At 38.2% G+C, this 27,510-nt stretch overlaps 2 protein-coding genes across 4 annotated transcripts in view; one reads left to right on the top strand and one right to left on the bottom strand.

Annotated features, from left to right (window-relative positions):
- The window catches only part of PIGF (phosphatidylinositol glycan anchor biosynthesis class F), a 36,994-nt gene extending 22,841 nt beyond the window's left edge, over positions 1–14,153 (bottom strand). For all 3 annotated transcript variants that reach the window (XM_033175806.1, XM_033175804.1, XM_033175805.1), the window contains exons 1-4: positions 14,009–14,153; positions 11,975–12,223; positions 10,740–10,831; positions 9,309–9,425 (exon numbers count right to left, since the gene is read on the bottom strand). In XM_033175806.1, coding sequence (XP_033031697.1) covers positions 9,309–9,425; positions 10,740–10,831; positions 11,975–12,202 — 437 coding nt within the window. In that variant the 5' untranslated portion in view covers positions 12,203–12,223; positions 14,009–14,153. The remainder of the gene's footprint in view (positions 1–9,308; positions 9,426–10,739; positions 10,832–11,974; positions 12,224–14,008) is intronic.
- A 63-nt stretch (positions 14,154–14,216) lies between these two features.
- CRIPT (CXXC repeat containing interactor of PDZ3 domain) lies at positions 14,217–22,388 on the top strand. Its single transcript, XM_033175810.1, has 5 exons — positions 14,217–14,371; positions 15,845–15,910; positions 17,009–17,063; positions 20,999–21,102; positions 21,388–22,388. The coding sequence occupies exons 1-5, from the start codon at positions 14,356–14,358 to the stop codon at positions 21,450–21,452; spliced, it is 306 nt and encodes a 101-aa protein (XP_033031701.1). The 5' UTR covers positions 14,217–14,355; the 3' UTR covers positions 21,453–22,388.
- Positions 22,389–27,510: the final 5,122 nt, after the last annotated feature.

Genomic DNA, 27,510 nt, shown 5'->3' with positions numbered 1-27,510 from the left:
CAGATGATATAATCATATATTTGGAAAAACCTAAAAACTACCAAGAACTATTAGAACTGATAAACAAATTGAGTAAAGTTGCAGGATACAAAGCCAACATACAAAAATCAGTAGCATTTCTGTATGCCAACAACAAATAATCTGAAAAAGAAATAAAAAAGTAGTCCCATTTACAACAGCTACAAATAGAATTAAATATCTATGAATTAACTTCACCAAAGAAGTGAAAGATATCTATAATGAAAACTATAAAACACTGATGAAAGAAATTGAAGAGGACACAAAAAAATAGAAAGATATTTTGTGTTCATGAATTGGAAGAATCAATATTGTTAAAATGTCCATACTACCCAAAGCAATCCACAGATTGCAATCCCTATCAAAATACCAATAATAATCTTCACATAAATAGAAGAAACAATCCTAAAATTTATATGGAACCACAAAGACCCAGAGTAGCCAAAGCTATCCTGAGCAAAAAGAACAAAACTACAGGAATCACATTACTTGACTCAAATTATACTACAGAGCTATTGTAACCAAAACAGCATGGTACTGGCATAAAAACAGACACATAGACAAACAGAACAAAGAGAGAACCCAGAAGTAAATCCATATATCTACAGTGAGCTCATTTCATCAGAGATGCCAAGAACATACAATGGGGAAAAAGCAGTCTCTTCCATAAGTGGTGGCAGAAAAACTGGATATCCTTATGCAGAAGAATGAAACTAGACCCCTAACTCTTGCCATATACAAAAATCAAACCAAGATGGATTAAAGACTTAAATTTAAGACCACAAACTATGAAACTACTAAAAGAAAACACTGGGGAAACTTTCCAGGACACTGGATTGGGCTAAGATTTATTGAATAACACCCCACAAGCACAGGCAACCAAAGCAAAAATGGACAAATGGGATCACATCAAGTTAAAAAGCTTCTGCACAGCAAGAGGAACAATCAAGAAAGTGAAGAGACAACCCACAAAATGGAAGAAAATATTTCCAATCTATCTATCTAATAAAAGGTTAATAACCAGACTATATAGGGAGCTCAAACAACTCTACAGGGGGAAAAAAAACCCTAATAATCCAATTAAAAAGATGGGCAAAATATCTGAATAGACATTTCTCAAAAAAAGACATACAAGTGGTAAACAGGTATATGAAAAGGTGTTCAATCTCACTGGTCATCAGAGAAATGCAAATCAATACCACAATGAGATATCATCTCACCCCAGTTAAAATGGCTTTTATCCAAAAGGCAGGCAATAACAAATGCTGTCGAGGATGTGGAGAAAGGGAACTCTCATATGCTGTTAGTGGGAATGTAAATTAGTACAACCATTATGGAGATCAGTTCTCAAAAAAACAAAAACAGATCAACAGATCTACCATATGATCCAGTAATCACATTGCTAGGTATATACCCAAAAGAAAGGAAATCAGTATATTGAAGAGATAGCTGGACTCCCATGTTTATCACATCACTAATCACAATAGCCAAGATTTGGAAGCAACCTAAGTGTCCATCAACAGACTAAGGGATTTTTAAAAATGTGGTACATACATGCAGTACTACTTGGCTATTAAAAATAATGAGATCCTGCCATTTGCAACAATGTGGACAGAACTGGAGGTCATTATGTTAAATTAAATAAGCCAGGCACAGAAAGGCAAACTTTGCATGTTCTCACTTATTTGTGGCAGCTAAAAATTAAAACAATTGAACTCATGGAGATACAGAGTAGAAGAATGGTTGTTACCACAGGCTGGGAGGGGTCGTAGTGGGGATGGAGGGTGCAGAGAATGTGATTAATGGGCACAAAAAAAGTTAGAATGAATAAGATCTAGTATTTGATAGCAAAACAGGGTGACTATAGTCAATAATAATTTAACCATACATTTAAAAATAAGTAAGAGTATAATTGGATTGCTTGTAGAACCATACATACAGAAGATAATGCTTGATGTGAATACCCTGATGTGATTATTATGCATTGTGTCTGTATCAAAATATCTCATGTACTCCAGAAATGTATATATCTACTATGTACACACAAAAAATAAAAATTAAAAAATAAAGTTGTGATTCAATATAAATAATGCTAACTATGTATTGGAGCAATTTCAGTATAACTAGTAATTTTTTGTGAATATTTCATATTATCACTGCAAAACCATCAGATCTTTAAATTTTTAAATATTTTTGCTTAAAAGTGAACATTTAAGAAGGCAACCTATAATGTTCAACAAGTCAATCTATCCAATTATTTCCTAGCTTATTCAAAATTTGACATCCTTTCCACAGTAAAATTTGGAAGTATAATAAAAGTATTAAGAAGAAAGTGAACTAACTCTAGTGTATGGTGGAAACATAAAGACTTAGATTCTTCTCTTAGTCAAAGTTCAAATTAACTTCACATTATATTAAATGAGAAACCAGCCCTCCTCTATAGTTATCTATGCACTGCACTCCTTGGTCTGTCACCTAAACGAGGAAGAAATACTGAGACAAACTGCAGTAAGGATTGAAAATATGATATATAAAATGTTCCGACATTTTTTAATCCACTCAACAAACATTTCTTGAGCACCTACTATTTGATTTCATTCATTTCACTCAGTTCTGACACAGCCCTGCGAAGTATATATTAGTTTTATTCTAATCATATTACATATAAGGATATGTGAAGTTAAGTAGCTTGTCTAAGATCACTTGGCTGCTAAGTAGTAAAAACAGGGCAAGAACCTGTTTTCTGATACTCAATTACTGGAGTCATCTAACTTCTATACTATTTAATGATCTAGATTCCAATCCCAGCTCTACTACTTCCTGGCAACAGAACTTGGGCAAATCACTTAACCTGTCAGCTTCCTAGGTTCTTCATCTAGAAAATGGTGAAAGTGAGTATCTCACTAGATTGCTCTGAGAAATGCTATAACAAAAATGCTTTAAAAGTTATTAAAATACTTTTGCATTACTATTTCATGTCATGTGCTATGTGATATTATATGTTTTATATTACGAATTGATACTTTTTAGCCATAGTCCTCTGGCAACTAGGCTGTTCTCCAATACGTTGGAGATTTTAGAAGGACAACTTTTGCAGTCTACTGAAGTTTAGGTGACATCAGAGAAATCTAGCAACTTCCTGATATAAGCCTACTTTCCATAAGCAAGAAGTTAAGTACTGGCAAAATCTAACTCATTATAACTTTTATTTTGACTAGGTAGTACATTAATGTGGTTCAAATTTCAAAAGATAGCAAAGGATATTCAGTGGAAAGTCTCCTTACTTTGTCCTCTAGTTTCTCAGATCCCCTCGCAAGAGACAACCAGTTTTATCAGTTTCTCATGTGTCCTTCCAGAAATATATGTGTATCTATGCCCTCTGACAACTTTTGACATAAATGGTAGCATCCTGTACACATTTTTTCACCTTGCTTTTTTCCACTAATATATCAGTAAATAAAGAGTTTTGTTTTGGGTTTTTTTTTTTTCTGTTTTTATGTGTTTAGTTTTTACAAATGCATAGTACTTCACAGGGTGGGTTAAATTTATCCTAACCCTATCCCTTACTAAAGGATATTTAGGTAATTTTCAATGCTGAAATGAGTAATCTTATATATTCAACATTTTGTAAGTGTACAAGTATATCTACTGGATAAAGTCCAAAAAGTAGAATTGCTGGGTCGAAGAAGTGTACTTGTAATTTTTACAGATACTACCAAACTGCGCTTTATAGAGTTTGAACACTGGAGCTTGCTTCTCAAACCCTTAACACTACCATGTGACCCAGCAATCCCACTCCTAGGCATACCCAAGAGAAATAAACACATATGTCCATAAAAAACCTATACACAAATGTTTGATGCAGCTTATTCACAACAGTCAAAATGTGGAAAGAACCTAGATGTCCATCAACTGATAAATGGGTAAACAACATTTGATATATATCCATACAATGGAATATTACTCAGCCACAAAAAGGAACGAAGTACTGAAGCATGCTACAATATAGATAAACCTTGAAAACATTATGCTAAGTAAAAGAAGGCAGTCACAAAAGATCACATATTATAAGACCCAATTTATAACAAATTTCCAGGATAGGCAAATCTATAGAGATAGTAAGTAGATTAGTGGTTGCAAAAAACCACTGAATTGTATATTTAAATAGGTGATGTGTACGGTATGTGAATTGCATCTCAATACTGTTTTAAAAAATACCCACCTCCCAGCTACCTCAGTTCACTACGTGTCATGAGCCACACACACCCACATCTGGTGTTAATTTTCCCTCAGATTTCCAACAACCATCTCACCACTTCGCAATAACTCACAATAGGCAACCCTTCTCGCGTCTATTTCCAGAAGCAAACCTTTGCCAAGGAAACCTTTTCCAAGGAAAAGTACCATGTTTATTGTAATATTTGGGTGTAGGCACACCTTGTAGATACTGCAGATTTGGTTCCACACCACCAGAATAAAGCAAATTATACAATAAAGTGAGTCATATGAATTTTCTGGTTTCCCAGTGTATATAAAAGTTATATTTCTACTATATCATAGTCTATTAAGTAGGCAATAGCATTATGTTTTTTAAATGCACGTAATTTAAAAATACTTTATTACTAAAAAATGTTAATAATTATCTGAGCCTTCAGCAAGTTGTAATCTTTTTGCTGGTGGAAGGTGTGGTCTTCATGTTGATGGCTGCTGACTGATGAGGGTGATGGTTGGGGAGGCTGTGGAGATTTCTTTTCTTTTTTTTTTTTAAGATCGAGTCTTGCTCTACTGCCCAGGCAGGAGTGCAGTGGCGCAATCTCAGCTCACTGCAACCTCTGCCTCCTGGGTTCAAGCAATTATTGTGCCTCAGCTTCCCAAGTAGCTGGGATTATAGGCGCCTACCAGCACGCCCAGCTAATTTTTCTTGTGTTTTTAGTAGAGACAGAGTTTCACCATGTTGGCCAGGCTGGTCTCAAACTCCTGACCTCAAGTGATCTGCCTACCTCAGCCTCCCAAAGTGCTGGGATTATAGGCATGAGCCATCGCACCCAGTCCGCAATTTCTTAAAATGAAATTTTAACCATGAGGTTGGTCGCATCAATTGACTCTTCCTTCCAGAAGATTTATCTGGAGCACGCCATGCTGTCTGATAGCGTTTTACCCAGAGTAGACCTTCTTTCAAAATTGGAGCCAACCCTCTCAAATCCTGCCATTGTTTTATTAACTAAGTTTATGCAACATCATAAATCCTTTTTTGTCATTTCAACAATATTCATGGCATCTTCACTAGTAGATTCCATCTCAGGAGACCATTTTCTTTCTCATCCAGAAGTAATTCCTCATCTGTTCAAGTTTTATCATAATGTTGCAGCAATTCAGTCACATCTTCAGGATACTGTTCTAATTCTAGTTCTCTGGCTATTTCCACTACATCTGTGGTGGTTTCCTGCACTGAAGTCCTGAACCTCTCAACATCATTCATGAGGAACAGAATCAGCTTCTTGTCAATGTTGATATTTTTATCTCCTCCCATGAATCACAAACGTCCTCAATGGCATCCATCTAGAATGGTGAATCCTTTCCAGAAGGTTTTCAATTTACTTTTCCCAAATCCATCAGAGGAATCATTATCTATGGCAGCTATAGCCTTACAAAATGTGTTTCTTAAGTAATAAGACCTGAAAATCAAAATTACTCCTTGATCCATGGGTTACAGAATGGATCTTGTGTTGTAGGCATGAAAAAAACATTAATATTCTTGTACATCTCCAACAGAGCTCTTGGGTGACTAGGTACATTGTCAATGAGCAGCAATATTTTGAAAGTATGTGTGTGTATATATATATATATATATTTTTTTTTTTTCCCTGAGCGGTAGGTCTCAAAAGTGAGCGTGAAATATTCAGTAAACCATGTTATAAACAGATGTGGTGTCATCCAGACTTTGTGGTTCCATTGACAGTATACAGGCAAAGTAGATTTAGCATAATTCTTAAGGACCCTAGGATTTGCAAAATGGTAAATTAGCACTGACTTTAACTTAAAGTCTCTAGCTGCACCGGCCCCTAACAAGATAGTCAGCCTGTCAAGCATTGAAGGTGCCACTAATTTCTCCTCTCTAACTTTAAAAGTCCTAGATGTCATCTTCTTTCAATAGAAGGCTGTTTAGTCTACATTAAAAATCTGTTATTTAGCCACCTTCACCAATGAGCTTGGCTAGATCTTCTGGATAACTTGCTCCAGCTTCTACATCAGCACTTGTTGCTTTACCTTGCACTTTTATATGATGGCGATGGCTTCTTTCCTTAAGCCTCATGAATCAACCACTGCTAGTTTCAAACTTTTCTTTTGTAACTTTCTCATCTCTCTCAGCCTTCACAGAATTGAAGAGAGTTAGAGCCTTATTCTGGATTAGGATTTGTCTTAGAACGTTGTACCTGGTTTGACCTTCTGTCCAGACCATAAAACTTTCTCCCCATCAGCAATAAGGCTGTTCCACTTCCTTGTCACTCACATGTTCACTAGAGTAGACTTTAAATTTCCTTTAAGAACTTTTCCTTTGCATTCACAACTTGGCTATTTGGCACAAGGGGCTTCACTTTTAGTCTATCTCAGTTCTTGACAACCTAACTTTTTCATTAAGCTTAATCACTTCTAGCTTTTGATTTAAAGTGAGAGACATGTAAACTTTTTCCTTTCACTTGAACACTTGAGAGGCAATAGTAGGGTTATTAACTGGCCTAAATTTGATATTTTTGTATCTCAGGGAACAGGGAGGGGAGAGAGAGGGAGGGTGAGAGAGACAGAGAGAGAGAGAGAACGTCGGTAGGTGAAGCAGTCAGAATACATACAACAATTATTAAGATTGCCATCTTATATGGGCACGAGCCATGGTCCCGCAAAACAATTACAAAAAGTAACAGCAAAGATCACAGATCACCATAAAAGATATAATAACAATGAAAAAGCCTGAAATATTGTGAGAGTTTCCAATGAAGAGAACACTTGCTGTTGGAAAAATGGCGCTGATACATTTGCTTGATGCAGGGTTGCCACAAACCTTCAATTTATAAAAAACAGTATTCGAGCAATATCTGAGAAGTACAATAAAGTGAAGAACAATAAAATCAGGTATGCCTGTATTTCGTAACCATTTTACATGTGTAAAACTGTGCTACCATTTTTATTAAGGTCCCATCTTCTCTTTACATGTCGCTGATGAATTGTTTTAGTGTTATGCCCTAACTCCATCTTTCCCATAAGCTCTGTGGTTTTTATTGCCCATTTTGTACAGTGTAGTGATTTTTAGGAACACACAGGCCACATTACAGCAGAACTAACTGTAAAATCACATGACACTATCTCCCCCAGATACACTCATTATTAGATATAGATTTGAAAACTGGAGAAATCACTAATCCAACAGAATAAGATTTCAATCCAATTTCACTATTTAAAAATTTCAAACTAAAAGGTTAAAAGCAATTAATACCATTCGGGATATTATGGTAATAATGTAGAAAATGCTTTCAGTTGTTACACTTCTGTTTTCTAGAGACTTTATGAATATTAGAAGACCGTTCCAAGGGAAAACAAACAGTACTAATTCCTTTTTTTTTTGAGGCAGAGTCTCACTATGTTGCCCAGGCTGGGTGCAGTGGTATGATCTCCGCTCACTGCAACCCCTCCACCTCCTGGGTTCAAGCAATTCTCCTGCCTCAGCTTCCCAAGCAGCTGGGACTACAGGCGCCCACCACCACGCCCAGCTAATTTTTGTATTTTTAGTAAAGATGGGGTTTCACCATGTTGGCCAGGCTGGCCTTGAACTCCTGACCTCAGGTGATCCATCCGCCTTGGCCTCCCAAGCTGCTGAGATTACAGGTGTGAGCCACCACACCTGTCCCAAATAGTACTGATTTCAAAGGGAGTAAGTCAGTAATTTATGAAGCCAAGCTATTCAGCATGCATCTTTTGCTGTCATTGGGCTGTAACCTTTCAAATCACACAAAAATACCCTGTTAATTTCAGTTTCAATGCTTTTATCCATTCTCCTTGCACAAGATGGCTTTCTCTTTCTTCTTGTTCTCACCAAATCATATACTCTTGACTTAAGTCCATCATAGATCATTCCCATCTTCCCCTCCATTCTTTACTGATGCTCTGTCCCTCTGAGTTCCTGCAACACTTATTGCTGGATTTCCACATTTATAATCTTATGTGATTTCCTCATTTCATTTTTGCCCCTTGAATAGATAAGCTCCTTAGCAAAAGAATCCTCCAATAAGGCCGGGTGCGGTGGCTCACACCTGTAATCCCAGCACTTTGGGAGGCAAGGCAGCGGATCATGAGGTCAAGATCAAGACCATTCTGGCCAAAGTGGTGAAAATCTGTCTCTACTGAAAACACAAAAATTAGCTGGGCGTGGTAGCGTGCGCCTGTAGTCCCAGCTACTTGGGAGGCTGAGGCAGGAGAATCACTTGAACCTGGGAGGTGGAGGTTGCAGTGAACCAAAATCACGCCACTGCACTCCATCCAGCCTGGGGACAGAGCGAGGTTCCGTCTCAAAAAAAAAAAAAAAAAAAAAAAAGAATCCTCCTAATACTTCAGAATCCACACAGCCTAGCATAACACAGAGCACAGAGTCAGTGCTCAAGAAGTTTTTGCTGCTGGGTGATAAATAGGTCAGAATCAAATAACCTTCTGGCTTTATTAGCTAGATCGCCACTATTTCTGGTGCATATCAGTTCAATGACTTTCAAGAAGCTAAAATTTTAACTCAGTCATGCTGAAGATATATACGGCCGCCAAGGAAATGAAATCCCATAAAACTTGCGCTCTGGTATCTTATCGCGAAAAAGGCTAAACAAGAAATCATCCTTGTTACACAACACATTTTTAGATTGTGGACCCCATTTCTACCTTATAAAATGTATGTAAGCTATTTTATTTACAGCAGTTTTATCACAGTACCAAATGATCCCAGAACCACGGTTTGAAAGCTTTCTATTAATATTTCTTCTTATTCTTCTTCTTCTTTTTAAACAAACAAAAGGCTAGGTGGAATTCTACCATATAGAAAAAAGCAGAGCTGATCTTGCTAATGTGGAGGGAGGGGCTTGTAGCTCTGCCTGCCCTGTCCCCAGGCCCCAATTGCAGAGGCTCCTTAAGGCATCTCTGAGCACCATCAGCAATGAGAAGCACTCAGAATAATCAGCAAACTGCCACGAATAGAAAAATACTTCATTACTTTTTTTAAAATTTCAATATCATTATAATATAAAATTAAAACTTACCCATTTCTACTGAAAACCCTTAGCCATGCTTTGAGGTTTGGTCCTAACAAACACAAGCAAGGCACAGTAGTAAAAGTAGACAAAATAACTGCAAATAAAAATGTTTCCAATGCCAACCTGGAAAAAAAAAAAGATTAATTTTTTAAAAAGTGTTAAAGGTACACATACACATATATAATCATTATTATATAAACAAAATATAAAATGTCTTCCTCCGCTTTACTTTGAAAGGTAACATAAGTACCTCCAAAATGATGACTATAAATAATTTTACTAGCAACACAGCTTTAAAAAAACAATCTAGCAAATATTTCACTTTAATGATAGATTTCAGAAGTGTTAAAGACCCTAGGATTCATGCTGAGACTTTCACTGCAAAAACAAACAAAGAACCAGAATCCATTTCTAGATAGTTAGCTTTCTCCTCAATAGTCTCTGGAACTTTCTCTACAACTAGTGGTTCAATGTTAACATCTATTGGAACCACCTGGAGAGCTGGATAAACTAAAGATTGGCGGGGGCTCTACCCCTAGAGTTCCTGACTGAAGCTTGAGTATCTGTATTTTGATAAAATGCTGATGCTGCTGCTTTGAAAACCACATTTTGAGAACCACTGTGCCAGACACATTCATTCTACTTTAAAACGGATTAGACAGGAATCACCATTTCCCATTACAAAAGTCTTGTTCTCTCCCATCTAGGAAAGAATAACCTGTCGGTTTAGTGTGTGTACGTAAAACTATTTATAAATATGTATGTATATATAAAAAACGGTATACTTAGCAACACATATATATGTGTGTATATGTATATGCATCTCATCACTCATTTCACCATGATCGTTAATCACTGGTAAACTGAAGCTTCTCAAATTATGATAAACATTTTGTAAGAAACATTCATGAATTTGGTTTCTAAGAATTTGAAATTTGTCAGTTCAGAAAAAGTGTTATATTTTATCTTTAAACTATAAACACTACCACCAGTATATTTTGTATACACTTAATATACAAAAATATTAAGCATTTGAATACAGGAATCTATTAACTTTTGTTAAGAAAAACTCCATTCAAGTACTTTAGAATCACATTTATAAGAACTGATATGCTAACTGTAACTAACTTACACATATAATCATAGTAAGTTCTCTCAGAGGTTCTAAGGGCCAAATATCTATTGGTATAGTATAGTTTCTCTACTCTCCCTTCTCCCAACATGTAATTGGATAATAGAAGGCGAGGTAACAAGAGTATTTAATAAATTAAGTTATTCTGCTGTTTTTTAAAAAAGAATAACACTGCTAATGGTGTTGGTGCCCTTACTTGATCTATTAATGATGCACATCATGGTTTTTCTAGTTGCTAAGAATGAGCACAGTTTGGTAAATGAATGTTTCAAAATATAAATTTAGGGTAAAAGTTTCAAACTTACTCTATTAGTGGTGCTCCATATAGAACAAAAATTACGTGAAAGGAGAAACAAGACATAAGAAAGTAGATACAGCATTTCAAAAATCTGGTTACCTAAAAGAGAAATGAATAACCTGAAGACTCAAGATAATGCCTAAAGGAAAATAAATTCTTCCATTTTATCTACAAACACAACTTGTTCCCATAATGTGTAAAACAGTTCAAATGTTCTTGGGTATACTCAAATCAGATCACATGTCCTGTACCCAGTCACTTACACAGCCCTCGATACAGACTAAAAAAGCCTAAAAGGCAAATATCACCCCCCGCCCATATTCCACCCATCCGACCTACATGAGTCTAAAAGAGGTTCTGTTTCCATGATAACATACAGAGCTATGTCATTAATCAGTATTTATTAAATATTGATTGATATCAGAGCTAGTATACAAAAAATACAGTATTATGTGATGACAGAGGAAATATCTGCAGAAAATAACAATTTTTTTCATTTTAAAACAAAATTCCTGGGAAAATTGCACTAAAAAAGCAAAATACTAAAGAATTCTTGAAATCACACTCATATTACACGACCCGTATGAAAAAAGACCTGAACATCTACAAAGAAACATGAGACCTTCTTGATTTGGAGCTTAAGAATATATAAACATAACACATACATTCAGCTTTTCCAATCATAGGCAGTAAATGACCTAATAGAGCTTATAACACAGTAGAAAATAATGTTAAGTATGGACATTATTAGTAATAGCCAAGTGAATATCTACTGCAGTGAATATTCTGGACAATTGATTCTAATATCTGAAAATTATTTAGTCAAGGAAGGCCATGTTGGAAATAAGCATTACCACAGGCTTATATTGCAATTTCTGAAAAACCCATTAAGTGGCTTTCAAAAATGCAAAAATAAATAAAAATAAACTACAATGTCTTATTGAATAAGGTTTAAAGATAGACTGTCACATGTATTTATTTTCAATGGTGACATAAAACAATGACTATACAGGCTCACAATATTATCATAAGCTCTGAAGAAGTCATAATTCCACAATTAATGCAAGGCAGGGATCAATCAAACATTATGGGCAGCCTTCCAGCAAGTAACTTGGTGGGAAAAAATCAGGTTCCCTTTACTCACTGTAAATAACCTAATGAAGACTTGATGAATACTTTATTCTTCCATTAAAAGAAGCACTAGCTCCATCCAAAAACCAGTTATTGAGACATAAGCCTTACCTTGTGTGATAATGAACTTCTTTTAGAGGATGTATTTGGTTTCACTGCTAAATATAGTACTAGATTGACAGCAGTTACAAAACCAGAACAGATACACAACCATGTCAAGTGTGTTTCCAATATTGAGAAGTTCTCCAAGAAGAGTGACGGAATGAAGACACTTAGGATAATTGAAAATATGCATAAAAGATGGGTATACAGTAGTCTCTTGATATCGGTGTCTTTCATGGTGTTTTCTTGGGTGGCTAGCTAACGAAAAACAAGAGAGGAAGAGCATATGCAATAATGACTTTTTCCATTGTCTTAAATGTTTCAACCCCTAAAAATAAGTCATAAAGTCAATTTGCTATGACCAATGTATTTGTTTCAAAACACAGAAGATGCAGACGTGTAGATGCACATATAGACTTAACTTTTTATTCTACCTTTGATTTTTTAATATGGTACAAACATCTCTCAGAGCCTAAAAAAAACAAATTTACTAATTTCTTTAATATTGTGACTGGTTTCTGCAAAAGGGTCATGTCCTAGGACCAATAAAACAATTCATTTAAACTTTTTTGGCCAATATCACAGAGATGAAATCAACTGTGTAGATTACATTATCTACTGCCTGTTGGAATTACAACCAAAGTTTATTTATGATGTTTCCAGAATGCATAGGTTATAATTCCAACAACCCCAAAAATATAATTAGGCTAAATTGCTGGTATTTTTTTTACTCTTGTCTAACATTACAGTAGTTCACATCTTCTAGCAAATGCCAAATGACACCAAGTGCACACTCGAATACTCAAATGGTGGCCAGTGGAATCAAGAGTTCAAAGAGCACCACACTAAACTAAGGGATCCCGATGCTTCAGAAATACCAAGATGACAACGTCTGTTACAGGTGTTAAATTCCAACCAAAAGTAGAGCACGAATGGAAGGAGGGAAAACAAATTACTCGCCTCTAAAATACACGTATTTAAATTACCTGAGTTAATTGTACTGTTAAACAAGGACTTTATTAATTTAAAGTAACAGTCAATATGTTACACTATGGAGAATATTCCAGAAAATAGAAATATCTCAGAAAAAAAATACTATACATACACACACACGCGCCCGCACGCGGAGTAGCGCCCACTAGTGTGAAAAGCAGAAGGGCGAACCTGGGCCTTATCCTAATAGTTCTCATTTAATTCACCCAGTGCTTTTCAAAGACAGATATTTTACTGATAAGGAAACAAGGCAAACAGGTGAGGTGGTCCAAGGTCCCACACGCTACAGCCATCTCTCTGGCATAAGGAAATACACTAGGCATGAAGAAGCAAACGGATGGCAAGAAGGGACAATGGTAAACTTTCCCATAGATTCTCTTCAGCTGATTGAGGGAGGGCAAGGGGATCAGAAATCCATTCTCTCAACAGATAGCCCTTCAGCCATTTTTCTGAGCCATCCTCGGAATCGCAGCTGCCATCAGATGTGGATGTAATACCGTGAGCAGGTACCAAACTCTACCGTTTGCTGAATGAATGAAGGAACCAGAGTAGGCAAAGTGGGAAACCAACTCCCCTGGGAAACCAGCACCGTGTTAGGCCCTGGCGTGCCCCCAGGGCGCCTGCAGGGGTGCCACGGGAATAACGCGGCCCACCTCGCCAGGCACCGCAGCGGAGAGAAGGCTCTTCAGAGCGGCCCCCAGAGGAGCCTTCACGGGCATCGCCGCACCTCCACCGGCAGCTCCACCCCACCCCTGGTCGCTGGGGATTCTGCCCGACCCTAGGCCGGCGCGAGCGCGGGCAGCGAGGAACCAGCTGAGAAGCAGGATCAAAGAGCTGGGGAGTTGGAGACAAAGAAAAACTGGGGGACAGAGGCAAAAACTCGGATCCGAAAGGGGGTCTGTCCATCAGGGCACGCCGGAAGAGTGGCGCTCGAGCTGACGGCGAGAGCCGGCGGGCCGGGGCGCCGAGGCTCAGGGCTGCTTCGGCAATTCGCCGGGGTGGCTTGCACCCCGGGAGGCGAGAGCGCCTGGGAAGTCCAGCGGGGCTTACCTAACTCTCCCGCCCGCGGAAGGGAAGCGGGGAACTACTGCCTCCCACCATCAGGTACGACGGGCGGCCCAAGCCCACGCGCAGACGCAGGGTTGTGGGGCGGAGACCCACGGCCGAACAGCCAGTCGCAGAAAGGGAGGGGCGGGCAAATGGGGCAGCCCCACCTAGCCGCTCGCGTTCATTCCTCCCGCAGCCTTCCAGGTTTGGGGTAGGCGGGAGCGGTGGGCTTAGAAGCCGGAAGTGGATTGACGTAGCCCGGAAGGGGAATATTTCCCAGTTACCGTGTTGATGTTTTCAGACTGCTGCTGCTGCTGCTGTCGCGGCTAGGGGAACTGTCGTGGGGAAGGATGGTGTGCGAAAAATGTGAGTTAAGGGGCCGCTTCTGCGGGAGGAGGAGGCTGGGATAATCTAACTGAGCTCTCCCGGGAACTTTGCCTTCTCTTTATTTTTTCGCCCACAGGTCTCTGATTCTAGCCGCTGTCTTTCTACCCTACCCTTTGACCATTTTTGCACCTCCCCAATGACCATACAGTCCTATATATTTTGTACTCAGAGTGGTCTCAGTTCTGCACCTCCCTCTCTATTTCCATTGCCTTCCCCCACCCCCAGATCTCATCGGCTCCCCTCCCATATAAAAATGTTCAGTTAAACCCCAGCGACACCTTTCCCTCTTGGCAATTCCTGGCCTTTCCTTTTTATTCGTGTAACAAATACTGTACTCCTGCCAAATGTTAGACACTGGAACCAAAGACTTAGGACTTTGCCTTATTCATTCTCGTTAGTCATTATGCCAGGATATGGCTTAGAGTAAACCCAGAGATGTTTGAATTGAACATCAACGTAAGTGCAAATTATTATTTCCCTAATTTAAATCCTTTAATAAACTCTCAGTGTGCCGAGAATAATTTGGGGATTCTATATTTGGAGCCTGGCGTTCAGTACCCTCCACACTAAGGCGCCAACTTATTTTTCCAGCTTCATTTTCACTGACCCTCATCCTCTTCACACTTTGACCAAACAAAATACTCTTTGTGCGCATGTGTACTCTAAGCTTTCTATGCCTTTCCTCAGAATGTGTCCTTTATCTAGTTTGCCTTCATCCTCTTTACTCCTTTTTGTTCACAGTCCTGTTGCCACATATTCAAATCCTCTCTCTTGCCTTCTCTCCAAACTTTCTTTTCTTGGATTTCCTTAGCCAGGGTTATTTTTTCCTGCATGGAATTTCTCCTAGTACTTTAGTTCTCAATTATTGTATCTTTTATTTTTTAGCTTACACTTTGGTTGAATGGTTCTTTTTGGGGGATGGTCTCTGATCCCCCTGAGAATCTGATAAAAACTGTAGACTTTTGCCAGGAAAAAAAAAAAACTGAAAATATAAAAGGTTTGTGTACAACTCCACTTTGTTCACATATCTCTTAAGATCCACCTGGGGAACCCAGGTTACAGATTGCTGTTAAATAAATTAGTATACTATAATCTCATTAAAATTTTGTCTGATTCATCGCTTTATTTTTCTCAGCACTTTGTATAGTTTATACATCATAGATGCTTAGTAAATAATTATGGAACAAATAGATTTATCGGATTTGTTTAAAGTATAAACAAGCAGTAAAAGCTTATTATAAGCCATCTTATTATCCTACGAATTTTACTGACGGTCAGTCATTCATTGCCCACAGTTAATATGAGTCTAAGTTGACTGGCTGCTTTCCCAGCATTAACAGGCTCCTACGGTAATAGCATTGATAGTCGATGCCATTGTGAGCCTTAGGCACAATGTAATGCACTTATGAAATAGTAAATTTTAATTTTCCTTTTACTATCTTGTTCTAACAGGTGAAAAGAAACTTGGTACTGTTATCACTCCAGATACATGGAAAGATGGTGCTAGGAATACCACAGGTATTTCTTCTTTTAGAAAATAGGAATTTAACCAAATACTGTGAATAATATTTTAGCTTTTACATTGTTTGTACAATGAAATGTTGTATGTTCAAAGTATTTTATCTATTAAATATTAAAGAATATTGGGTCCCCAAGTGATTTAATATCTTCTATTTAGTTCTCAGTTACTTGTACAGGTTCCTAATATCAGGAGATAGCAAAATTATTAAATGATTGTCAACTGGTGACAATATCACAGTATTTGATTGTCACAGTATTTGATTTGATTCAGCTTATTTAGAGTCTGTATTTAATTTCCCCACTCTTCTGAGGAGAAATTGTTTTAAATCTTCTGATTTTTATATTCTTGAATAAATAAATGCTTTAATCCATTTTACCTTCATTATCATTAAATCCTTATAATGAAGTATTTACCTTCATTATTATTAAATACGTATAGTAAAGTATGTTTTCAAAGCGTAGACAAATAAACATTTTCATTATATTCAAGGTCTATGACACTGAAGTAGTGGCTTCTAGATTTTACACTATATAGAGTAAATATAGACCCATTCCTAAAGTACTCCCTTGAGTCTGAGAAATAAAATGATCGTATTTTATACAAATTTTTTTTTTTTTTTTTGAGACGGAGTCTCGCTCTGTCGCCCAGGCTGGAGTGCAGTGGCCAGATCTCAGCTCACTGCAAGCTCCGCCTCCCGGGTTTACCCCATTCTCCTGCCTCAGCCTCCCGAGTAGCTGGGACTACAGGCGCCTGCCACCTTGCCTGGCTAGTTTTTTGTAGTTTTTTTTTTAGTAGAGGCGGGGTTTCACCAGGTTAGCCAGGATGGTCTCGATCTCCTGACCTTGTGATCCGCCCGTCTCAGCCTCCCAAAGTGCTGGGATTACAGGCTTGAGCCACCGCGCCCGGCCACACATTTTTACTGTTTCCCTAATAAATGTTTTCTTTTTAAGCAGTGTCTTAATAGCCTACTAAATGAGGATTTAAAAATTAAATATAGGCTACTATTTTGATAGAAAGTCAAAGAATGAACTTTTTAATGTTTTATGTTAAATGTATAGAAATAACCCACTAAAATATCTTTTATTCTGATACAGAAAGTGGTGGGAGAAAGCTGAATGAAAATAAAGCTTTGACTTCAAAAAAAGCAAGGTGGGTAAGAGCATCCATAGATGGATCATATAAATTTCCTTTCTTTTAGTGTTAAGTCTGCTGGAGTGAATTTGATGTGCATCATTCCATTTGCAATAAAACATAAAGGGAGGTGGTTCCTGGCACTCAGAACCAAGCTATCTGTTATAATCCTGCTGGTTTTACCTTGTTCCTCCTTGCTGTATCAATATATGAAGATATTAGTGTTGTTCTCTTACAGTTTCACCAGAAAACATGACTTTTATTTTGTCTCCTTCTTAATTATCCTATGAATCAGAGACAGCAGGGAAATGTGGAAAGATGGTAAGCTTTGGAGTCAGACCTGAATTTGAGTCTAGACCCACTGTCTAGCCTTACGACCTTAAGCAAGTTAAGCAAGTTTCTTGACCTTTCTAAACTTTACTTTTTCCTGAGAATTGGGGTAAAAATGTCTCCCATCTTAAAAACAAGTTTTTGATACCACACTTTATTAGATCCAGTCTTAAAATTTCTGCTGGGTATGGTGACTCACACTTGTAATCTCAGCACTTTGGGAAGCCAAGGCAGAAAGATTACTTGAGCCCAGGAGGTTGAGACCAGCCTGGGCAACATGGGGAAACCCTGTCCTTACAAACAATGGAAAAATCAGGTGGGTGTGGCAGCACGCGCCTGTAGTCCCAGCTACTCAGGAGGCTGACATGGGAGCATCACTTGAGCCCAGGGAGGTCGAGGCTGCACTGAGCCAGGATCGCACTACTGATCTCCAGCCTGGATGACAGAGTGAGTCTCTCAGAAGAAAATTCCGTGAACCCTTTCATCTGCCATCCGATTTCTTTGCTCCCCTTCACATCAGAGGTTTTCCAAAGTCTTATCTAGACACTTTCTCAGCGTCCTTAAGTACCTTTCCCTCTTTTAGCCCTTCCAGTCATATGTTATCCCCACAAAAGCCCTGAAACTGTTCTTGTTGAGATCACAAGCGACCTTTAAAACTGATTCTGTTCTTATTTAGCCTCTTCATAATTCTCTCATGTTATTCTCTTGGCTCCTGGGACCCCACACTCTCCTGGTTTTCCTCCCAACTCACTGGCTATTCCTTCTAATTGAGTACTTCAGAACTCAGTCCTAGGCTTTAAAAATTATTATAAATTCATAAACTCTCCTAAAGTGACTTTAATCTACTGGCTTTAAATTCAAGCTATATGTTTATACACACACACACACACACAATATTATTATTATATATATAATAGCTCCCAAATTTATACCTCTGGCCTGAGTTCTCTGAGCTCCAAACATATATCTAGCAGCTTATCTGACATACCTCATTTAATGTCTAACAGGCCACTTCTTTTTCCTTCCATCTTCTCATCATAGTAGCACCACTGTCTAATCCAGTTGTTCAAGCCTAAAAGCTACAATTCCTCACTGAGTCCTCCCTTTCCCCTGCTTCCCCTATCCATCAACAAGTTCTTTGGATCTACCTCCAAAATGTAAAATGTAACCTGAAACCACCTGCTTCTGTCCATCTTGCTGCTATTGCCCTGTTTCAAACCACTGTTATTTCTTACTTGGAACTGTAATAACTATTGAACTATCTTCCTGCTTCTCTTTTTCCCCGTAGTTGTCTCATAGTAACAAGAGTGATCCTTGACAAAGTTCCTTTGCTTAAAACCCGCCACTGGTTTTCTTTTTCACATAGCATAAATTCTAAGCCTCCTACCATATTCTTACAAGGTCCTCCTTGATAGGACCCCCCGCACCTCTCTGGCTTCGTATTGTACCGCACTGCTCCTCACTGATCATACGCCATCCTCGTTAGTTCTGCCAAGCCCACTCCCATCCAAAGATTTCTACTTGCTGCTGTCCCCTAGGAGTCTTCTGTTAGAGCTTATATGTCTGGCTCCTTCTTGTTGTTTGGGTCTCAGCTGATGGGTCACTTCCTCAGAGAAGGTTTCCTAATCAGCATCTAAACTAATCTCTTCTTTCGTTTTCCTCATCTCTGCCTTAGTATCCTGTTAGAATTTTCTCTATAATGCTACTATTTGACAAGCTTGCTTGTTTTATTAGATTCTCTGTTTCCTTACTGTTTACCTCTTCTCACTAGAATATCATCTGATGAGGGCAAGGACTTTGCCTGTCATGTTCATCTTTGGTATTTAGAACAGTAATTGGTACATAATAAGCACTCAGTATATATTTGCTGAATGAATAAATACCTGTTTTATGATGTCATCCTGAGGATTAGAAATAGCAACAATAAAGCCTTAACTACATACAGTGCCTGGCACATAATGAGATCTTTAATGCAGAGTCACACTATATGTTGTTGACTGACTTATTGATGTCTTTGAGGACCATTCAGATTTTGTTGACTGAGCTATTATTTGTACAGATTTTATGGTTTTATATACTTCCAGTTCCTTTATGCTCTCAAACTTACTCTGATGTCATTAAAAAGTAGCTGTTATTCTTGGGTACTGTCTCACTTTGGAAAATGTACTACAGTATTGCTTTGAATCTGTGGTACTGTTATTTATAAGATGCATTGTTACTTTAAGAAAAAACTGCCAGTTTTAAGATTTCCAAGGTTAAAATGTGTGTTTTTGAATAATAAAATATGGTTTTAAGAAAAAATAGCCTCTAGAAATACATGTCCAAACAAATTGAACTTATTGAAAGGAAGAAGAGTACCTATCTTCACTTGTGGGGAATAAAGTGATATTCTCAGCCAGGTGCGATGGCTCACACCCTGTAATCCCAGCACTTTGGGGGGCCAACGCAGGTGGATCACCTGAGGTCGGGAGTTTGAGACCAGCCTGACCAACATGGAGAAACCCCGTCTCTACTAAAAATACAAAATTAGCTGGGCACGGTGGCGCATGCCTGTAATCCCAGCTACTTGGGAGGCCGAGACAGGAGAATCGCTTGCACCTGGGAGGTTGTGGTGAGCCAAGATCACGCCATTGCCCTCCAGCCTGGGCGATAGAGTGAGATTCAGTCTCAAAAAAAAAAAAAAAAAAAAAAGTGATATTCTCTGTGGTTTGGAAAAATTAACCTTTGTAAATGGGCCGTTGTGCTATACCCAAGAGGAGACGCTAGGTCTAGGACAGTGTTTTGTATCCAGTATATGAGGATCATTACAAAACTCATTTTGTAGTTAGGGAAGCACATTTAAAGCAGAGTATTATTGCCATTTAGGGGGAAGTATTTGTTTTTTTTCACTCCAGTCACTGTAAGATGGCATTTTTATATAGTAGAAGCCCTTTTATCTAAAAGGATTGAGTCAGTTAATTAAAAATGTCAGCTAATGTAAGCAGTCATTAAAAGATACACATACCTTATTTTAAATTAAAGCACATAACTGTAGATGTATTAATCATTTGGTATTGAAACAAAGCCTTTTGAGCGTAAATCAACTGATAAGTGCTCTACATGATTGTCATCACAAAAATCACAATCAGAATATGTTCAATATCTTTAAAGTGGAGCAAAAATTGATGCTTGAGGTGTGGAGTTCCTTTCCTAGTGATTTTCCCCTAGTTGTCAACAGTTGTCTTACCCATACCTAACTCAATAGCAATTCCGATTATTCCTAGTCATCCTAAAGTAGTCACTTAGGTTTTATGGAATCAGTCACTCTTTTTGCACCCACACTTCATCAGTTTCCATAATATTTTTGTCACACAAATAGAATGACAGATACAATTGATATAAACACGTCAAGAATAAATACTGTACAACTGACTATAAGTATATATCTCACATGGATGGAGCAGGGCAGAGATGTACAGGCATATCAGACAGTAGCCATCTGGAATGGGCTAAACCCATCAATTGCAGAGGTTGATGGAGGGATGAAGAGCATGGATTAATCCTGTGTGTTGCGTAAGTGGGGTTATTTAAGAGTGTGTTTCTAGTGTAATATACAATTTTCTCTCTTTAAAAAAAATTTCTAGATTTGATCCATATGGAAAGAATAAGTTCTCCACTTGCAGAATTTGTAAAAGTTCTGTGCACCAACCAGGTTCTCATTACTGCCAGGGCTGTGCCTACAAAAAAGGTAAGTTTCTTTTAATACCTTTTTTCTATTCATAAAACCTACTTCATTTGCTGCTGATTTGGTTAACAGAAACAATGTAGCCTGTCATAAATTCTGTTAACCAAACACTCTTTATCCTAAGGCAAAATAGACCCTAAAACCTGTTTATAATTAAAAGTATATATATATATATATTTTTTTCTTTTCTTTTCTGATGCTGTTAAATTATATTTTAAGCTTCAGAATTGACTTAAACCAACAGTTGGTATTATGATTTGATTGATCACATATCTTCTTTTGTTTCAGGCATCTGTGCGATGTGTGGAAAAAAGGTTTTGGATACCAAAAACTACAAGCAAACATCTGTCTAGATGTATTGATGGACTTTCTAAATGATTTTACTTTCTGCCTTGAATTTTCAAGGCATAGATGTCAACTTACAGAATAACGTGTTTTAAGACAATTAAGTTTAAACCAGAGAATTTGATTGTTATTCATTTTGCTCTCATGCTCTAAACAGCAGCAGTGTAACTAGTCTTTTGCCGTAAATGGTTTTTTCCTTATGAGCATTTTATTGAACTAAGTGGCAAATTCCATGAAAAATTTCTCAGTTCTGTATGCACTTTTATTTAACATTATTCATGTAATTCTCCCCAACACACACTTTATTTATAGATACTGCAAAAGTGAGAAGGAGGTAATAGATATTTTGCTGTGAATTTGGCATCCAAAGTTAACAGTTCTCCCCTCACTCCCTTACTCATGTCAGAGTTATTAGAATCAGTAGCCTCTTAACTAATTGCAGTTTCATAGGATGTATAAATGTTTCAAGCCGTTATTGCTGAATGGTTCTTTAGTTATTAACCTAGACCCAAATCGAAGACCAGTTTTTATTTGTTCTTGCCGCCAAAGTGCCAGTTCCTTTAATATGTGACCAGGAACACAAGGAATATCCATATGTCCAAATAAACACACTGAATTTTAGAAAAACGTATTACTTTGAATTCAGATTGTCATGAAAACCAGAACAGTGTTTGTCCATGTTGCATGTAATGAAAATAAATCCCTACTCTTTGAGAAAAGCTCTTTGAAGCAAAAACCAAACTTTTTTTTTTTTTTTTACCTCGTGTCTTGCTCCCTAAAAGAAATAAATAAAGCAAACATCTTGACTCTCCCTTTTTAAAATTTCTTTGTTTGTTTGTTTCTTTGATACAGGATCTCACTCTGTTGACAAGGCTGGAGTGCAGAGGTATCAGCAAGCTCTCTGTAGCCTCCATCTGCTGGGCTCAAGCAGTCCTTCCACCTCACCCTCGTAAGTAGCTGGGGGCTACAGGTGTGTGCCACTGTGCTCAGCTAGTTTTTATTTTTAGTAGAGACGAGGACTCGCTATGTTGCCCCAGCTGTTCTAGAACTCCTGATCTCAAGCAATCCTCTGGCCTCAGCCTTCCAAAGTGCTGGGACACAGGTGTGAGTCACAGCACTTGGCCTCTCTCTCTCTTTTTTTTTTTTTTTTTTTTTAATACTACAGGTTTCAAATGAGTACTTTTCTTATGTTGCCTTCAGAGGTTCAAGACTTCTGCTTTTAAAATCTGCAGGCTACTATGGGAGACCAAAAAAGCATTCCCCATTTCCAACTGCAGTATGTATAAATACGTATCACTATAAAATGTGTAGAATAGATAGTGTGATAAGATATATGAATGGCATTTTTATTGGTCATAAAATTTTGATGAAAAGCATTTAAAGTTCTAACTTTATAAGGCTTTTCAAAATGTGTTTTTCTGAGATACCTTGTTATTTATTCATATCCACAAAAATTACAAGGATAATGCAAAATATAATAAATAATTTCTCTGAGAGCAGGAAGTATCCTCTCATGCTTAATCAGTTTGAGGTTTTTAATTAAAATTATAACACGGGGAACTCATAACAGGACCTGGTCAGAGAGTGTCTCAGAGCCATTAAAGATTGGATTTGTTGACTTGGAGAAAAGTACATTTCTCAGGGATCAACTGGAATCTGGACTTGCCTAACTCACATTTCATTTTTTTTTTAAATAATTTCAGTTTTTATTTTAGATGTAGGGAGTACACGTGCAGGTTAGTCATATGGGTATATTTTGTGATGCTGAGGTTTGGCGTACAAATGATCCCGTCACCCAGGTAGTGAGCATAGTATCCAACAGTTGGTTTTTCACCCCTTCCCTCCCCTCTTCCCTCCGGTAGTCCCCAGTGTCTGTTCTCATCTTTATGTCCATGTGTGCCCATTGCTTAGTTCCCACTGATAAGTGAGAACATGCGGTCTTTGGTTTTCTGTTCCTGTGTTTATTCACTTATGATAATGACTTCCAGCTGCATTCATGTTGCTGCAAAAGACATGATTTTCATTCTTTTTTATGGCTGCATGGTATTCTATGGTGTATATGTACCAGATTTTCTTTATCTAGTCCACTATTGATGGACATCTAGGTTGATTCTGTGTCTTTGCTGTTGTGAATAGTGCTGTGATGAAAATGTAAGTGTATGTGTCTTTTTGGTAGAACATTTTCATTTGGATGTATACCCAGTCATGGGATTGCTGGTTTGAATGGTAGTTCTGTTTTAACTTCTTTGAGAAATCTCCAAACTGCTTTCACAGTGGCTGAACTAATTTGCATTTCCATCAGTGTGGGCGCATTCTACATTGCACTGGCTTCTGCATTGTAGAAGCATTCCCCTTTTCCCACAGCCTCACCAGCATCTGTTATTTTTTTGACTTTTTGATAATAGCCATTCTGACTGGTGTGAGATGGTAAGTCATTGTGGTTTTGATATGCATTTATCTAATTAATAATGTTGACCATTTTTTCATGTTTGTTAACCACTTGTATGTCGTCTTTTGAGAAGTGTCTGTTCATGTCTTTTGGCATTTTTTAATGGTTTCTTGTTTGTGTGTGTGTATTTTTGTTTTTGTTTTTGTTTTGAGATGGAGTTTCGCTGTTGTCACCCAGGCTAGAATGCAATGGCACCACCTCAGCTCACTGCAGCCTCCACTTCCCGGGTTCAAGCGATTCTCCTGCCCCAGCCTCCTGAGTAGCTGGGATTACAGGTGCCTGCCACCATGCATGGCTAATTTTTGTAATTTTAGTAGAGACAAGGTTTCACCATGTTGGCCAGACTGGTCTCGAATTCCTGACCTTAGGTGATCCACCCACCTCAGCCTCCCAAAGTGCTGGGATTACAGGAGTGAGCCACAACACCTGGCCACGAGTTACTTGGTTTTTGTTTTCTGAATTGTTTTAGTTCCTTACAGATTGTGGACATTAGACCTTTTTCAGAGGCATAGTTTGTGAATATTTTCTCCCATTCTGTACGTTGTCTGTTTACTATATTGATAGTTCCTTTTGTGGTGCAGAAGCTCTTTAGTTTAATTAGGTTCCACTTGTCAATTTTTGTTTTTGTTGCAATTGCTTTTGAGGACTTAGCCATAGGTCTTTCCCATAGCTGATGTCCAGATGTTATTTCATAGGTTTTCTTCTAGGACTCTTATAGCTTGAAGTCTTACATTTAAATCTTTTATTTTTATTTTATTTTTTTAGACAGAGTCTCCCTCTGTTGCCCAGGCTGGAGTACAGTAGTGCAATCTTGGCTCACCACGACCTCCATCTCCTGGGCTCAAGCGATTCTCATGCCTCAGCCTCCCGACCTAGCTGGGATTACAGGCGCATGCCACTATGCCTGGCTAATTTTTCTGTTTTTGGGACAGGGTTTCACCATGTTGGCCAGGCTGGTCTTGAACTGCTAGCTTCAAGTGATCCACCCACCTCAGTCTCCCAAAGTGCTGCGATTACAGGCATGAGGCACTGCACCTGGCCCCTTACATTTAAATCTTTAATCTATCTTGAGGTAATTTTTATATATGGTGAAAGATAGAGGTCCAGTTTGATTCTTCTGCATATGGCTAGACAGCTATTCCAGCACCATTTGTTGAATTAGGGAATCCTTTCTCTGTTGCTTATTTTTGTTAACTTTGTCAAAGGTCAGATGGCTGTAGGTATGTGGCTTTATTTCTGTCTATTCCATTCCATTGGTCTGTGGGTCTGTTTTTATACCTGTACCACGCTGTTTTGGTTACTGTAGCCTCCTTATAGTATAGTTTAACTCAGGTAATGCGATACCTCAGCTTTGTTTTATTTGCTTAGGATTGATTTTTTGGTTCCATATGAATTTTAGAATGGTTTTTTTTTTTTTTTTTTTTTTGAGACGGAGTATTGCTCTGTCTCCCAGGCTGTGACTGCAGTGGTGCAATCTCAGCTCACTACAACCTCTGCCTCCCAAGTTCAAGCAATTCTCCTGCCTCAGCCTCCTGAGTAGCTGGGTTACAGGTGCCCACCAACTATGACCTGCTAATTTATGTAATTTTAGTAGAGATGGGGTTTCATCATCTAAGGCAGGCTGGTCTTGAACTCCTGACCTTGTGATCCACCCATCTCGGCCTCCCAAAGTGCTGGGATTACAGACATGAGCTACTGGGCCCGGCTGGATTTTTCTAATTCTGTGAAAAATGATGTTTGTAGTTTGATAGGAATAGCATTGAATCTGTAGATTGCTTTGGGCAGTATGGTCATTTTATTTTTTTTTTTTTTTTTATTTTTTTTTGATTTTTTTTTTTTATTATACTTTAAGTTCTAGGGTACATGTGCATGACGTTTATATCATGTATAACTCCCCAATGCAATCCCTCCCTCCTCCCCCCTCCCCATGATAGGCCCCAGTGTGTGATGTTCCCCTTCCCGAGTCCAAGTGATCTCATTGTTCAGTTCCCACCTATGAGTGAGAACATGCGGTGTTGGTTTTCTCTTCTTGTGATAGTTTGCTAAGAATGATGGTTTCCAGCTGCATCCATGTCCTACAAAGGACGCAAACTCATCCTTTTTGATGGCTGCATAGTATTCCATGGTGTATATGTGCCACATTTTCTTAATCCAGTCTGTCACAGATGGACATTTGGGTTGATTCCAAGTCTTTGCTATTGTGAATAGTGCCGCAATAAACATACGTGTGCATGTGTCTTTGTAGTAGAGTAATTTATAATCCTTTGGGTATATACCCAGTAGTGGGATGGCTGGGTCATATGGTACATCTAGTTCTAGATCCTTGAGGAATCGCCATACTGTTTTCCATAATGGTTGAACTAGTTTACAATCCCACCAACAGTGTAAAAGTGTTCCTATTTCTCCACATCCTCTCAACACCTGTTGTTTCCTGACTTTTAATGATTGCCATTCTAACTGGTGTGAGATGGTATCTCATTGTGGTTTTGATTTGCATTTCTCTGATGGCGAGTGATGATGAGCATTTTTCATGTGTCTGTTGGCTGTATGGATGTCTTCTTTTGAGAAATGTCTGTTCATATCCTTTGCCCACTTTTTGATGGGGTTGTTTGTTTTTTCTTGTAAATTTGTTTGAGTTCTTTGTAGATTCTGGATATTAGCCCTTTGTCAGATGAGTAGGTTGCAAAAATTTTTTCCCATTCTGTAGGTTGCCTGTTCACTCTGATGGTAGTTTCTTTAGCTGTGCAAAAGCTCTTTAGTTTAATTAGATCCCATGTGTCAATTTTGCTTTTGCTGCCGTTGCTTTTGGTGTTTTAGACATGAAGTCCTTGCCCATGCCTATGTCCTGAATGGTACTACCTAGATTTTCTTCTAGGGTTTTTATGGTATTAGGTCTAACATTTAAGTCTCTAATCCATCTTGAATTAATTTTCGTATAAGGGGTAAGGAAAGGATCCAGTTTCAGCTTTCTACTTATGGCTAGCCAATTTTCCCAGCACCATTTATTAAATAGGGAATCCTTTCCCCATTTCTTGTTGTGTCAGGTTTGTCAAAGATCAGATGGCTGTAGATGTGTGGTATTATTTCTGAGGACTCTGTTCTGTTCCATTGGTCTATATCTCTGTTGTGGTACCAGTACCATGCTGTTTTGGTTACTGTAGCCTTGTAGTATAGTTTGAAGTCAGGTAGCGTGACGCCTCCAGCTTTGTCCTTTTGACTTAGGATTGTCTTGGCAATGCGGGCTTTTTGGTTCCATATGAACTTTAAAGCCGTTTTTTCCAATTCTGTGAAGAAAGTCATTGGTAGCTTGATGGGGATGGCATTGAATCTATAAATCACCTTGGGCAGTATGGCCATTTTCACGATATTGATTCTTCCTATCCATGAGCATGGTATGTTCTTCCATTTGTTTGTGTCCTCTTGATTTCACTGAGCAGTGTTTGTAGTTCTCCTTGAAGAGGTCCTTGACATCCCTTGTAAGCTGGATTCCTAGGTATTTTATTCTCTTTGAAGCAATTGTGAATGGAAGTTCATTCCTGATTTGGCTCTCTGCTTGTCTGTTACTGGTGTATAAGAATGCTTGTGATTTTTGCACATTATTTTGTATCCTGAGACTT

The sequence above is a fragment of the Trachypithecus francoisi genome, unplaced genomic scaffold, assembly GCF_009764315.1.
Source record: "Trachypithecus francoisi isolate TF-2019V2 unplaced genomic scaffold, Tfra_2.0 Lachesis_group17, whole genome shotgun sequence".
In the NCBI taxonomy this organism is placed as follows: domain Eukaryota; kingdom Metazoa; phylum Chordata; class Mammalia; order Primates; family Cercopithecidae; genus Trachypithecus; species Trachypithecus francoisi.
Note: the sequence above shows the minus strand (reverse complement) of the source record. Positions and strands in the feature narration are given on the sequence as shown.

Coding starts and splice junctions, on each gene's coding strand:
- CRIPT (XM_033175810.1), top strand. Junction 15,911..17,008: donor TGGTGCTAGGAATACCACAG/GTATTTCTTCTT, acceptor ATTCTGATACAG/AAAGTGGTGGGAGAAAGCTG. Junction 21,103..21,387: donor GGGCTGTGCCTACAAAAAAG/GTAAGTTTCTTT, acceptor CTTTTGTTTCAG/GCATCTGTGCGATGTGTGGA.